Below are 12,694 nucleotides of genomic sequence, written 5' to 3'. Positions count from 1 at the left end.
ATATGACAAAGAATAGAAAGTCATATACAACAGGATTAAGCTTACAGGAAAAAAAATCACCACAGATATAACCCATGTAATTTTAATTCTGCTCCACTTCTCTCTCTCCAGAGCTCCTGGAAGATTTCCTTTAGACATATGACATTCAGATATCATCTTGCACAATCATTCTCAGGTAGATCTGCTTTTCTGGGGTGAAATCATGGGTACATCATGAGTGATTTTGAGACTGACCCCTCCTATTCAAGCATGGAAGTCTCAGGACAGCCAGGCAGAACCCTCCAGATCCACCCCAGGCCTGAAATCCACTCTAGATGGCAGATTGCTGTCCAGCCTCAAGGACTTGGGCATATTTATACCAGAGGAACTCATTCCATGAGAAAATCTATTTAGTAACCTCGAAGTTGTGTCAGCCACCATAAAATCTTGGTTACATTACAGTTTAGCATTACAGTTATTACAGTGGAAACTACAGATCCATTGTAAAACATTTCTTAAATTTCTAAATTTATAAAATATATGAATAATACCAGAATGAAAAAGAAAAGTCCCACCTGCCTCCTTCCTATTACCACTTCACTACAACAGACTGACCATTCTTCCCTGCATTCTTTCCCTCTGACTTTTAGGCCACAGTCCTTACCAAATGAAACAAAACAAAATAAAATCTACAAAACATAGAGATAAAAGAATTAAAGGTCTCAGGTGCACGCACCTTATGAACAGTGGAGCTCAGGGGCTGCAGAGTACTTTAGCTAACTCTTTATGGGACCCTTTCCATAAAACAAGCTCTCTCAGAGTTTAAGAACCACAGCCACAGGCTTGAAAACCTTGCCTAATTGTAAGGTAGCACTTGTCTTACAGCTCATTCGGCTTAGGATCATCATAAAAAGTGTCCTTTGAACTCCCTCTCTGCTTCCTCCAGCCCCATCTTCTTCCCTCCCCATCCCCAAGGCAATGATTTTTATCTCCAAGCTTCAATTTCTTCTCTGCAGGAATCAAAGGAGTTGCAAACCTTTCCCTGGAGGTGACAGAATTACCTGTTCCTCCTCCACCTGAGATGCAGAGCTCTGCTTCCTCAGAAAATTTATTTACCCTAATCTGTACCAGATACGGCTCATTCTGCCCTGGTAATGAAGAGTTGCTGTGTCTGGGCCAGCCAGGCCAGGCGTGTTTGGACTCTCCTGGGCTGATTCATGCCAAGCTACAGCCTGGACAGTAAGGAAAGACAAACAGAAGCAGCACAATGACAGTTTTCAATCACCTGATTTACCAGCCTTCATCTCAAAACTAATGAGACTGTTTGTGTCAAGTCTCACATCCCAGTGCAATCACTGCTGTTAAAGACAAACAGCTCATTGTCCCTGTTCCTCCTTGGTGCAGGATGGCAGAGCTGCTATGGCCTATTTTGAGGAGGTACCTCCAAGCCCATTAGTAAAGCATGTGCCCCACTCACTTCAGCACTGGCCAGCAAAAGAGATGGCATTTTGTCTTTATCCTCAGGTAATCCATGAACTCCAACAGATCCGTGCCATGAATCCAAATGATCAGCCTCACTGACTGAGGGATTTCCTTTTTGCTTCTCTCTGAGATGCATGAAACTGCATTCACAAAAATTGTCAAGTTATCATCAAAGGTGATAAAATCACAGCCTCAGAAGTCAGAAAACATCAGCCTTGAGCTATCTGGTCACCCATCATGGTGGAGTTTCTAGTTACACTGCCACAGCTTTTTTAACAGGTTCTGTTGAAGTATTAGTAATTCTGAATGTGAGGTCTAAGTTCCTGAAAGGAAAACAAGCTCCTTGCTTTTCCTTCACCTGGATGGAAACATGCAGAACTCTGGAAGGAGGGTCAACAAGTCCATTTGCTTGCAGAAATTGGTAACAAATGTTACATCACCAGGGAAAATCTACTCTGCCCCCTCTGCCATACCACCAGATGCAGTCCTTGACAGTTTAGAACAAATCTGACCTTGAGAACAAAAGTCTAAAAGAATACCAGCCAGTCAAAGAAGTCCGCAAATACATTGACCCCATCCTAGCTCCTGGAAATATTTAGGGAATTAATAGAGATGAAATGCAGAAAATGGACCTCAATCCCATGCAAAACCAGTTAATAGGAAAATCCCTCTCCAAACCTAAGTATAGAGATTGATATAACCATAAGCTGAGGTGCAAGACACCAGGCTGCTATTTGAGAACTTTTTCAGCATTAACACTCATAGCTAGAGGTAATTTCTCAAGAACTTAAATAAACATGTTACTTTCTTACGTGGATAATTCTTTAAGATTTGGAAATCAGTCAAATAGTGAGAGTGGAAACCAATAAATATAAGGAAAAAACACTGGTATTATCATTACACAGAAATTATAATTTTGACCAAAATAAACATTTGTGTAAGAATGTGGTGATGAAAGCATCTAACCAGGTCATGAAACCATGGAATCACAGAATGGTTTGGGTAGGAAGGGACCATAACATTCATCTAGTCCCAACACACACCCACCATGGGCAGGGACATCTTCCACCAAGGTAGGTTGCTCAAAGTCCCATCCAACCTGGCCTTGAACACTTCCAGGTGTGAGTGGATGTAGCTGCAGACATCTGCATTGTGAAGGCTCTACATGTAGACAGCAATATGTCAGCTAAGCACCAGGTGCTTCATTTACAGTCAGTACAGGAGAACTGTCACTTCAAATATGCACTTCATCTCTTTCAGGCACTTACTTTAGGATGAGCTGACTTGTGCCTCAAAAGCAGCTGCTTCTCCACATTACCTGTAAAAGGAGTTTTTCTTGGAAGAGGATGTACACACTATAAATCTCTATGGCTTATATGTCTACACTTGGTCAAATAAATCCCACTTCATGAATTTTTCAATATTTGTAGTGATTACATGAGGACTGGATAGCTTTTTTAAAAATATAAAATATATAGCTTGAAGAGAAGCATAGACTTGATACAAAAATTACTTGACAAACCTCTATTAACTTAGGAAAATATGACAAAGGATTTGAATCTAAGTCCTAAACTATTTCTGAACTCATGTCTTAACAATGAAAGTAGCCACATGGAATTATATCATATCATTATCCTGTTCTTAATTTATTTGGTAGGTCAAACTTTTGTGGCCATGAATTTCAAATCTTACATGCTTGTGAGTTCTGTTTCACAGCATTATACAAGAAACCCTGTTAAACAAACATTATGAGACATTATACATTCAGTGAAACATCCCTAGAGGTAAAAGGTTTATTTGTTTGTAAACATAAATTTTATTTCAAGTTTTGAAGAAAGAAAGCCTGCATTACACATTATGTGTGTGTCTTTCTCTAGCAAGAACATGCCTGCATTGCCCTGTTTCTAAGGGGTGTGAAAGGCTTTTGTTTTTTCTTGGAAGTCTGGAATTGCTCCTTTGCTATTTTATGCAGGTCTTGGAATTGGGTTTTATAGCAACAGAAAGCACTTTTGCAGTGATAAAAATACATTTTCTACATTCATGAATTCATAAATTTTAAGAGCAAAAGGAACCATTACATTCATTCAGCCTGAGGCATTGATAGATTTACTGCACAGGAGCTAATGGACCAGAGCACAGTCCCTTTGAGATGACAGGAGAGAATTTGTGCAGCTTTTTTCCCTCCTCCTCATCATCATCACAAGGGCAACTACCTCAGAACTGCCTTGTTCAACGAAGACCCTGCCTCTAGTCCAACTTGAAAGAACATTTATTGAAACACATTTTAGGGAAAGCCAGGCTGCTTTCCCAAGCACTCAGAGAAAGCAAAGGTCATCACACCCCCATCACCCCAGAGCACCTCAGCCACCTCTCCTTGACCCCATCTGGTCTCCCAGCAGCACCAGACACCCAAAGCAGCAGTGGCTGCTGCCCCTGTGCTCAGGCTTTGTTCTTTACCTGCACAGCTCTCTCGTTGGGATATGAAGCACTTGGCCCCTGGGACTCAGCTTATTGCCTCATAAAGCAGGATGGCAGGATTATTAATGTGGCAGAACTGCAGGGTTTTCCAAGCAATTTATGAGTTACCATGGCAGTTCATTAGCTCTCAGCCCAATGACCCCTTCCTGGCAAGCATGAATCAAGCAGGAGGCACGCACACATCTAAATGTACGACAGATATTCACATCAAAAACACATCCAAGGCCATATTTCCTCCATTTTGTTCAGCACATGTCCAACTGCAGCACTAAAAAGTCAACAGTTATCAGGACTGATAACCAATCCACTGAAACAGGTCTAGGCACAAAGAAATTCCCAATCCCCTTTTTTTTTTTTTTTTTTTTAATTTTTGTTCTCATCAAGCCATTTCTGATGGATGCCTGCATTTAAAGAACAGCAGGTCCTTAGCAGAGGGTTGTATTTGCAGCCTTTATGGAATGCACAGGGAGGCAGCTCTGGCAGTGGGGACAGTGGGCACGCTGAATGGCTCCCTTGACTTTCAGTGCTCAGAAAAAGGTTTCACTTTACACACAGACAGGCCTCTCATCCCCACTTAAGAAAGACTTTGAGAAAATATTTAACTTTCATGGTAATTATCCATAGGTCTTAAAATAAAGCACACACTTCAATGCTTCCTTGAGTCCAAGTAGCACAGTGTGTATGAAAAAATTCCACAGGTTTTAATGCAGTGCTCAGTTAGAACTTCAGCACAGGCCAAGAAAACTAATCTAGCAAACTAGAGAGGAAAGAGATATAGAGAATAAAAGGGAGCCTTTGAAGGTAATAACTGGACAATTAAGATAATGAAAAGACTGTGAGCACAGTAAGTTTTATTAAGAAGTACAAAACCACTACCAAGCTACTCACAGATATTACAAAAAATTACAATGTTTTACCAAAGAAAGATAGAAACAAAGGAAGATGTTCTGGGGAAGAAGAAACAAGGACAGAAAGATTTCTAATAAGTCTTCATTGTATTATTTTTCTCAGTTTCATTAATGCTTTTTTATTTTCTTTTCTTCTCTAAGACTTTCAGGGTATTTTAAAGAAAAGGCAGAGCTAAAATGTTTATATCTGCCTCTATTACAGCTGCCAGACTCAGAACTCAACCTCACCATGCCTTATGTGCTTCCCAGAATGAACTTGCCTTTTTCTTTTGAAAAAATAATTAATGTATTTATTAGTGCAGTAATGGGACCCACATACTGGAAAATCCCACCTTCCTTACCATTCCATTAGCTAAATCTGGCTTTGGGCCAAATTTTTGTATTTCAGCTCCTGCCAAGGTTCAGGTTTGGAATGTTTTTATGTTGGAGGACTTTTCATCTGTTTCCTTGGCTGGGCTAATGGGACCCTAATGCACACGAGAGATCTCGATCACACCAAGCTGCTGGGTACTTGTTTGCTTCAGTCATCTCATACATACACTCAAACTGGTGGCATTTCCCTCTCAGCTAAGTGATGCTAACAGTCCTTGAGCCCACGGTGCAAAGGGGTATAATTTGATATGGAGAAATGCTGACTTGAATCATTCTCATGGCTGGAGTAACTACAACCAATATTTTAAAAATATACAGCTGGGCAAAAAGTTAGATGACACCTTTATTTAAAAACAGATTCATCCAGCAAAACTATGTGTGTCTGGCAGGAATTCTCATGTCCAATAAAACATGGAAGTTAGAGGAATGATCCTTCAAGAAATATGGACATGGCTTAAAGAAAGCAAAGTTGTTGCCTCATCCATTTACCTCTTGGAAATCTGGGTTAGGGCCCAGGTCCTGCTGTCAGGCTAGAGACGAACAGTGTGGACATGATGACCTGAGAGACCTTGCAGACCTTCTCCTGCCAGGACTGGGAGATAAGACACCTCACCAGCTTTTCACCAGGCCTTGGTCTACATTAATGCTACCAGTCTGTCACAGGGTCCATCTCAGCTGTGATTTCTGCTAACACCTCAAGAGCTTTTCATTAATATTACCTTTTGTCACCTTATAAATTACTTACTCAGCAGAATTTTCATGAGTTGCTATCAGAAGACATATTTGTCTCCTTCCAGTTCTTCCCATGCTTGAGAACCAGCAGAGCTCAGCTGCTCTGTCCCTATAGTTACTGAAGTTCATCACAAAGGAAATGTCTGTATGAAGACTCTCCCACCCACAGCCACATCCATCACTGTTCTTGCTCTTGACAACTCTTCTGAAGCAGCACAGCAGGTCAGTAGCACTGGCCAAGGACACGTGGCATTTTTTTCTCACAGGTAAGACCAGTGACACACAGCAGGACATCTCTGCCACAGGCAGGCAGGCAGGGAGGGAGTGACAGAGAGGAGCAGACTGACTGCACTGTCTGATCTCAGAGAGTGATGGGGTCACCTACTTGAAGCAGCAGCAAAAAGGGTTGAGGTGATGCCTGGGGAAACCCATTTGTATACCCATCACATTTCCCAAGCTGTGCCAGCGTCACTGCATCTTTCACTGATCTCCAGAAAACAGCAACAAGAGACAACGTGTTTTCAACATTTTCCAAGCAAGAGGTGGGAGACAGGGATATGTATTGAGATGCAGGCAACAGGGAAGTGCAGTCATGGCCATTTGTCCCAGCCTGTCCCCTTTCACTCCCTCAGTTTTGGTGAAAGTAGGAGAGCACTGTGCCAGGAGCCATAATGTGTACAGCTTTAAGGAAACCTGAAACAAAGAGACAGCCAGCAGGAGGTTTTCTACCCCAGTATCATTCTCTAGGTCATAAGAATACCAAATTGTTTGGTTTTATCATTTATTTTAAAAGGATTCCAGGACTTAGTTCTGTCTGGCACAAGCACATGGAACTGGAATTTGATTTCTTGTTTATCTCATTTTCACATGTTGAAGGACTTTGCTATTTGAGGCAAGAAATATGTGTCTGTTGATCACAAAATCCAGTTCAGAGACATGTCTGAGATCATGGTTTTGAAAAGAAGCCATGGCCACCTTCAAAGGATGAGGCAGATTTTACCCACAGAAAAGCAAAACATACCATTTTGTGCTCTCAAGTGTGACTCATTTCCTGATGCAGTTAGGCTTGGACTAGAGAGCTAAGGTCAGATTAAGAGATCATTAGTGCCTTTTATAGTGGACTTTGAGACCAGGACCACATTTCTAGAATAAGGCCGTGGAGGCCTTTGAAGTAGAAATCCTCTTGGAAATACATCATGGGGCTCTGTTTGTTTTCTCTGGATTTTTGAGGGATGGAGCTCCTGTTTTGCCTTCTACATTGCCTTTGTTTCTGTCAAACCGTTATGAGGATAAGCTTCTCCTTAGACTTTTTATGAGAAAAGTGATATTAAAACATCAATTTCCTGACTAGAAAATTCCCTGAGCTTTGCAAGGATAGCCTTGCTACTTCTTGCTGCATCACTTCAAGCAGAACCCAACCTTCCTACCCCTCCTGCCAAATGAAACAACAATCAGCCAGACGAGCTGAGAGCCTGATGCTCCTGCATCAATGTCTCTGCTCCTCAGGGTGCTGCACATCCATCATGCAATACCCACCACACAAAATGTTACAGTGACTGCATCTCAAATGCTTTCTGTCACACTCAGCACCTGCAGCTACACACAGAGTGACCACAGAGCCATTGCTGTCTGAGGGCACAGACAGCTTCTCCTTCACCACATGTCCCACTGTCTGCTCAGCACATGCAGTACAGCACCAAAATTTGCAGTTCCAGATGGATGCAGAGAGGAACACAGAGAGAGAGACTGAGCTGATCCTAGCAACAACTATGTAAGCAAAACCCTGAAGGAAATATTTTCAAATATGTCAGCTACAAATGACCAAAATGTCATCACAGTAAGAAGACAGATGTTGTTTTTATAATTCTGAGCTCAGACAGGAACAAATTTTTCTCTGTTGCAAAATAGGATGACTAGTCAGGTAAGAGCACAGTCTGTGCTCAATGCTATGACTTAAGTTCCCAACTGAGCACAAACTGTTTGCTTTTTTGTTTAACAGTATTTTGTTAGAAAAATTGTTGCAATTGTTTACCTGAAGATTTTGGGAGTGATTTTCTACTAACACAGTGAATGAGTATGGTTTGGTAATCACCTGATTCTATGGTACAAAATGAAATAAATACAGAAAAAAGTAATAAGGATCCTACTGATAACCACAGCTTTGCTGCGGGATGCCAACATTGATGAATGGGTTAATAAATATAATTTCCACATTTTTTGCTTTTTGTATAGAGCCAATGAGTACAAAAAGTGACAGAATTAAACTACTCTGGTGATCCAAAGCTTTCCCTTGTCACCCAAATAAGAATCACCATGAGCCAACAGGAAGTTCAACAACTTTTTTCATCTTATTCTTCATACAACTGTTCAACAAACATAGATGCCAGTGAGAGCTAGAGAATTTTGTAACTTACCACAGGTGTAGATGACATTAAGATGCTTTTGGATGCCTGGGTAACAAGGATCTCCAAATTCGTAGGTGCTGGCATATATGCTGCAGCTTCTTTTCCCATGACAGCGCTTGATCATGAGCTGGAGAGCAGTAGCTGACTGACACTCTAAAAGGGAAAAACAATATCTGTGAACATTTGTCCATTCACAATGAAATTGCCTAAAAATAATTTACCAGATGCAGACTGTGAGAGTACATACAAGATTTCCATATTTAAAAGCCTTTGTGTTTACATGAGAAAGTGTATCTGACTCTTGCACACCTCTAATAATTTGAAAGAACATTGAAGAATCTGAAACCCTCATACATCCATACAAAGAAAGCAGAGAATAAAATATATTTCATCTTTGTAACAACCACAAGAGGTGTCTCAAATCCCCCTCTCTGGTCCCTGTTGAAGACAAAGGTGATCAGGGTCTCTTTCTGCTGTTTGATGTTGTATTTATAAATCTAATGAAAATTACTATGAGGTGTAATAATTATAATATTATCATCTACCATATAAGTAGAAATATTGCTTTAATCACATTCATTCCATGCAAGTAGAAACATTTTTCATGTTAGAAATTTAGAATATGGGAAGTTCCAAAAGTGTTTTCCCATATATTTTTCTCTACTAGGTGGTTTTACCTGTTTTATTACCTAGGGTGAAAACAATTTGCACAGATTAAGTCTTGAGCTTTTAGGTACAAGTCTGACAGTTCTCTTTCACTGTCCAGCCAGGACCAAACTCAGGGGGAAGCTTGCAAGGAGACATTTCTTCAACATCAAATCATTGCTAAAAGGAATGGGACAGCTACAGAGAATGGAATACAAAGCTCTTTTGGTCACTGATTAGGAGGAAGGGAAAGGAAAAATGGACCTCAAAAGATACTAGAGTGCTAGAACCAGCATAACAATAAAAGCCATGAGAGACAAGGGAAAGACACAGGAAACCAAGCCTACAGGGTAATATGCATTTTTTCTCAAATCAAAGGCAGCATTTTATTTCACATGCTGCAAATGACAAAAGGAGAAGGTTCCATGTGCACATTTTCATACTGAATGACCCAAACTTCCTTAGGGAATTTCTGATCCAATGAGTGTCAGAGGTTTCAGTGGAAACATCTGGCATGCAGCAATCCTGATTCATTGTCTTTTTACAAATGTCCAGCTAGAGAAACTCAGCAAATCTAATTGCTGCAAAGGATTTCATGGAGTGTGCCTATTCTTTTTATTTGTTATTGTTCTCACACATAACAGAGAACATCCCACAGCTGTCTGCTTAGGGGCCTTGCCCTAAGCACAGAAGCATACTGTATCCATGGGGAATTACACATTGCTGGTCCTGTGAGAGGCACAACAAGGCTTTTGCATCCAGCATACCCAGAGATGGACAGCCTTTGGGACGTTCCTCATTTAGGAATATGCATGTACTAACAGACTACAGACTCTGCTCTCCACCTTAACAGATCAAATTGACTCTTCAGGTGCCAAAGCTGAAGGTTCATCAGACTGAAAATGCTTCTAGGAGTTTTATTTGTCATGCATTCTCACACTAACAGTGACAGCTTTTCTAGCCATCACTAGTCATGTCCTGGTATTGACGGCCACCTTCCTCCCATGCAGTTCTGAGCAGGCCATGGTCTCCACTCAAATTGACTTTAGCAGCAGCGTCTGTATCAGGAAACCAAAGGGGGCTAAATTATGGACACACCTTTACTCCCTTTGTTTAAGTGATAAGGTGCCTTAGGATGATTTTGCCAACAAGCATTACTCCAAACAGGTAATACAGCCTGAGATATAACAGGGCTAGTCCCAATGGTCAGTTTGCAGAAGGCCCTCACTGTATCTTTGGATCTTTGAGCAACCTGGTTTAGTGGCAGATGTTCTTGCCCATGGTAGTGGGGTTGGAGCAAGATGATCTGTAAGGACCCTCCCAACTCAAACCACTCCAGAATTCTATGAGCTTCTGGACTGCCTAGGAGAGTTATCTGGGCCAAGACAACAAGCCATGGACCATGCTGCAGTTTCACAGTACAGATCTATTTCCAGTACCTGTGCTGCTGACACTGCTCAATTACCAGTACACACGTAACCCCAGACACCCAACTTCTTTGGGAACAGACCAGGCCACATAGTCACAAATACCTGTAGTGAAGTCCTCAACTCTCCACCTGCCAGGCTGCTCCAGCTCAAGCTGCACCAGCCAAAATGAGTAGAAGAGTAGAAGGAGCTTTCTATGCCTCGTGAAGATGGAAGTCCCTCACGTATAAAGTAGGGCATCAAGATTGTAAAAGCCTCTTTAAATGGACTTTTTGCAAACCATAGGATGAAAAAATATATCCAGGGGAAAATGTTGCCTGCTGGGACCACAGCACATAAACCATTCCATAATTTAGCTGAAAGCAATATCTGGAGCCTATCCACTCCAACCTCCTGCCTAAAGAACAGGCAGCTTTGATGTTACATCAGGTTGCTCAGGAATTCACCCAGGCAAGTTTTGTAAATCTCCATGGAGAAATATTTCCCAAACTCCTTGGACACTTGATCCAGGGCTAAGTCCCTCTCCACGTGAAGAATTTTTTCATTGTATGTCATCAGGTTTCTATTGTTGCAACTCATATTCACTCCTTTTGGTGTTCATCTGCTGTTTCCTTCTGTGTGTTCCCAAAAAGAATCTTTTGTAGAACCACTTATTACTTAGTAAAAAACAGAAATGAGTTCCCACTCAGAGCTTTCTCATCTGAAAACTGAACAGCCCTGTTTCCCTCAGTATTCCCCCATATGCTGTATTGAGGCCCCTGACCAGCTTGGTGGAGCTCCACTGGACTTGCTCCAGTTTTCCAACATCTCTCGTTACCTGGAGAACTCCAAACCAGACACTCCAGTGTTCTAGAGTTAAGCTGTAACAAGTCCTGCCCAATTTGGTACCACCTACAAACCCTGTCCCAGGTCATTACTGAAGATTTTAAGCAACCTCTGACTGCTTTTAGGTGGCTGCCAGTGTGATTTCAATACAGCACAGTGGAGGTTTCTTGTCATGTGCTCCATTTCCTTAGCTCTTGCTGCAAACAGTCACAATTTAGGAAAGTCTTACAGTTTTCCCTGACCTCCAGACCCAATGAACACCAGAACATGGTGAATGCAGAAGCGGGAGAAAATCATCCGAGGTATCCATGTTACAACTCTACTGACAACAACAGACCCACAGGGTAAATTCAAATACTCTTCTCATTTTCCCCATGGTAAAACCTGAGCCATTCTCTTGGAAACAGTTATATTTTTCTAGCCCTAAAAAAAAAGAAAGAAATGAGGTCTAGGCACAAATTCACAAGTGTTCACTTCAAAGACTTCCTTTTGCTCACAACAGGGAATTTTCCCTGGTTTTGCCTCCACACAATTTCTAAGCAGAAGTGCCTTGTACATTCCCATAAAGGCCAAGGAAGCAGCTTGCAGTGTTTTGAGGGAGGACTACACCAACACTGAAATTAGCTTTGTCTCCCATCTTCGATTTCTTGGTCTGTCAAATATTCATCCTCCACATAACACATTGAACAGGAAAATGTAATAGCAGCATTCAAAATCTCCAAATGGGACCATCTTCCTTACGCCCTTCAAAGGGTTTCTGACAAGGAGTTAATTTAGCTGGGTTACAAAATGTCATACTCAAGCATCTTTATTCCCTCACTAATGAGCACTGAAGATGTCAATAGTACATCTGAGAGGTGGCTGAGTGATAGATGAGACTACAGCACCTTCATAAATCACAGTCACCACCATGGCAGTCAGAGCTCTAGAAGGGACAACATGGTATTTTCTTTTATCCCTGTGTCTCTGGCTTATAAAAACAGTGAATTCACTCTTGTTAGATGTAATGAACTGTACATAGATAATTTAACTTCCAATTGTAAATAAGTCCTTGGGGAGCTCATTGAAGTGAGAGCTCCAATTATATTAGTACCTCTTCAGAAGGTGATTCCAAGTCAGAAATCTTCACCTCCAGGTGCCCATCCTCAGAGCTCAGGCAAGAAAATGGAGGGGATTTATCCATATATCATCCATTTATTCCACCAAAAAGATGCAGGGAAGGCAAGCCCAGAAATGTGGTGCAGCAGAGTTGGGCTGTGGTCCCCTTCAGCTGGACAAATTAATTTTTTCCAGGTCTTCAGAAGTGGGAGACTAGACATGGTACTTACTTGTTCCAGATGTCATGCTTATTCAGGGCAACATGACAGTTGGACTTGATGATCTTAAGGTCTTTTCCAACCTTAGTGATTTTATATTCTACAATCTCCTTTCTTCTGCTGCT

General features: G+C 41.4%; 1 protein-coding gene across 1 annotated transcript in view; it reads right to left on the bottom strand.

Annotated features, from left to right (window-relative positions):
• The window catches only part of EVA1A (eva-1 homolog A, regulator of programmed cell death), a 199,818-nt gene that overhangs the window by 93,518 nt on the left and 93,606 nt on the right, over window positions 1-12,694 (bottom strand). The window contains exon 5 of the mRNA XM_021529805.3: window positions 8,366-8,509. Coding sequence (XP_021385480.2) covers window positions 8,366-8,509 — 144 coding nt within the window. The remainder of the gene's footprint in view (window positions 1-8,365; window positions 8,510-12,694) is intronic.

The sequence above is a fragment of the Lonchura striata genome, chromosome 3 (genome assembly GCF_046129695.1).
Source record: "Lonchura striata isolate bLonStr1 chromosome 3, bLonStr1.mat, whole genome shotgun sequence".
NCBI classification, from domain to species: domain Eukaryota; kingdom Metazoa; phylum Chordata; class Aves; order Passeriformes; family Estrildidae; genus Lonchura; species Lonchura striata.
Note: the sequence above shows the minus strand (reverse complement) of the source record. Positions and strands in the feature narration are given on the sequence as shown.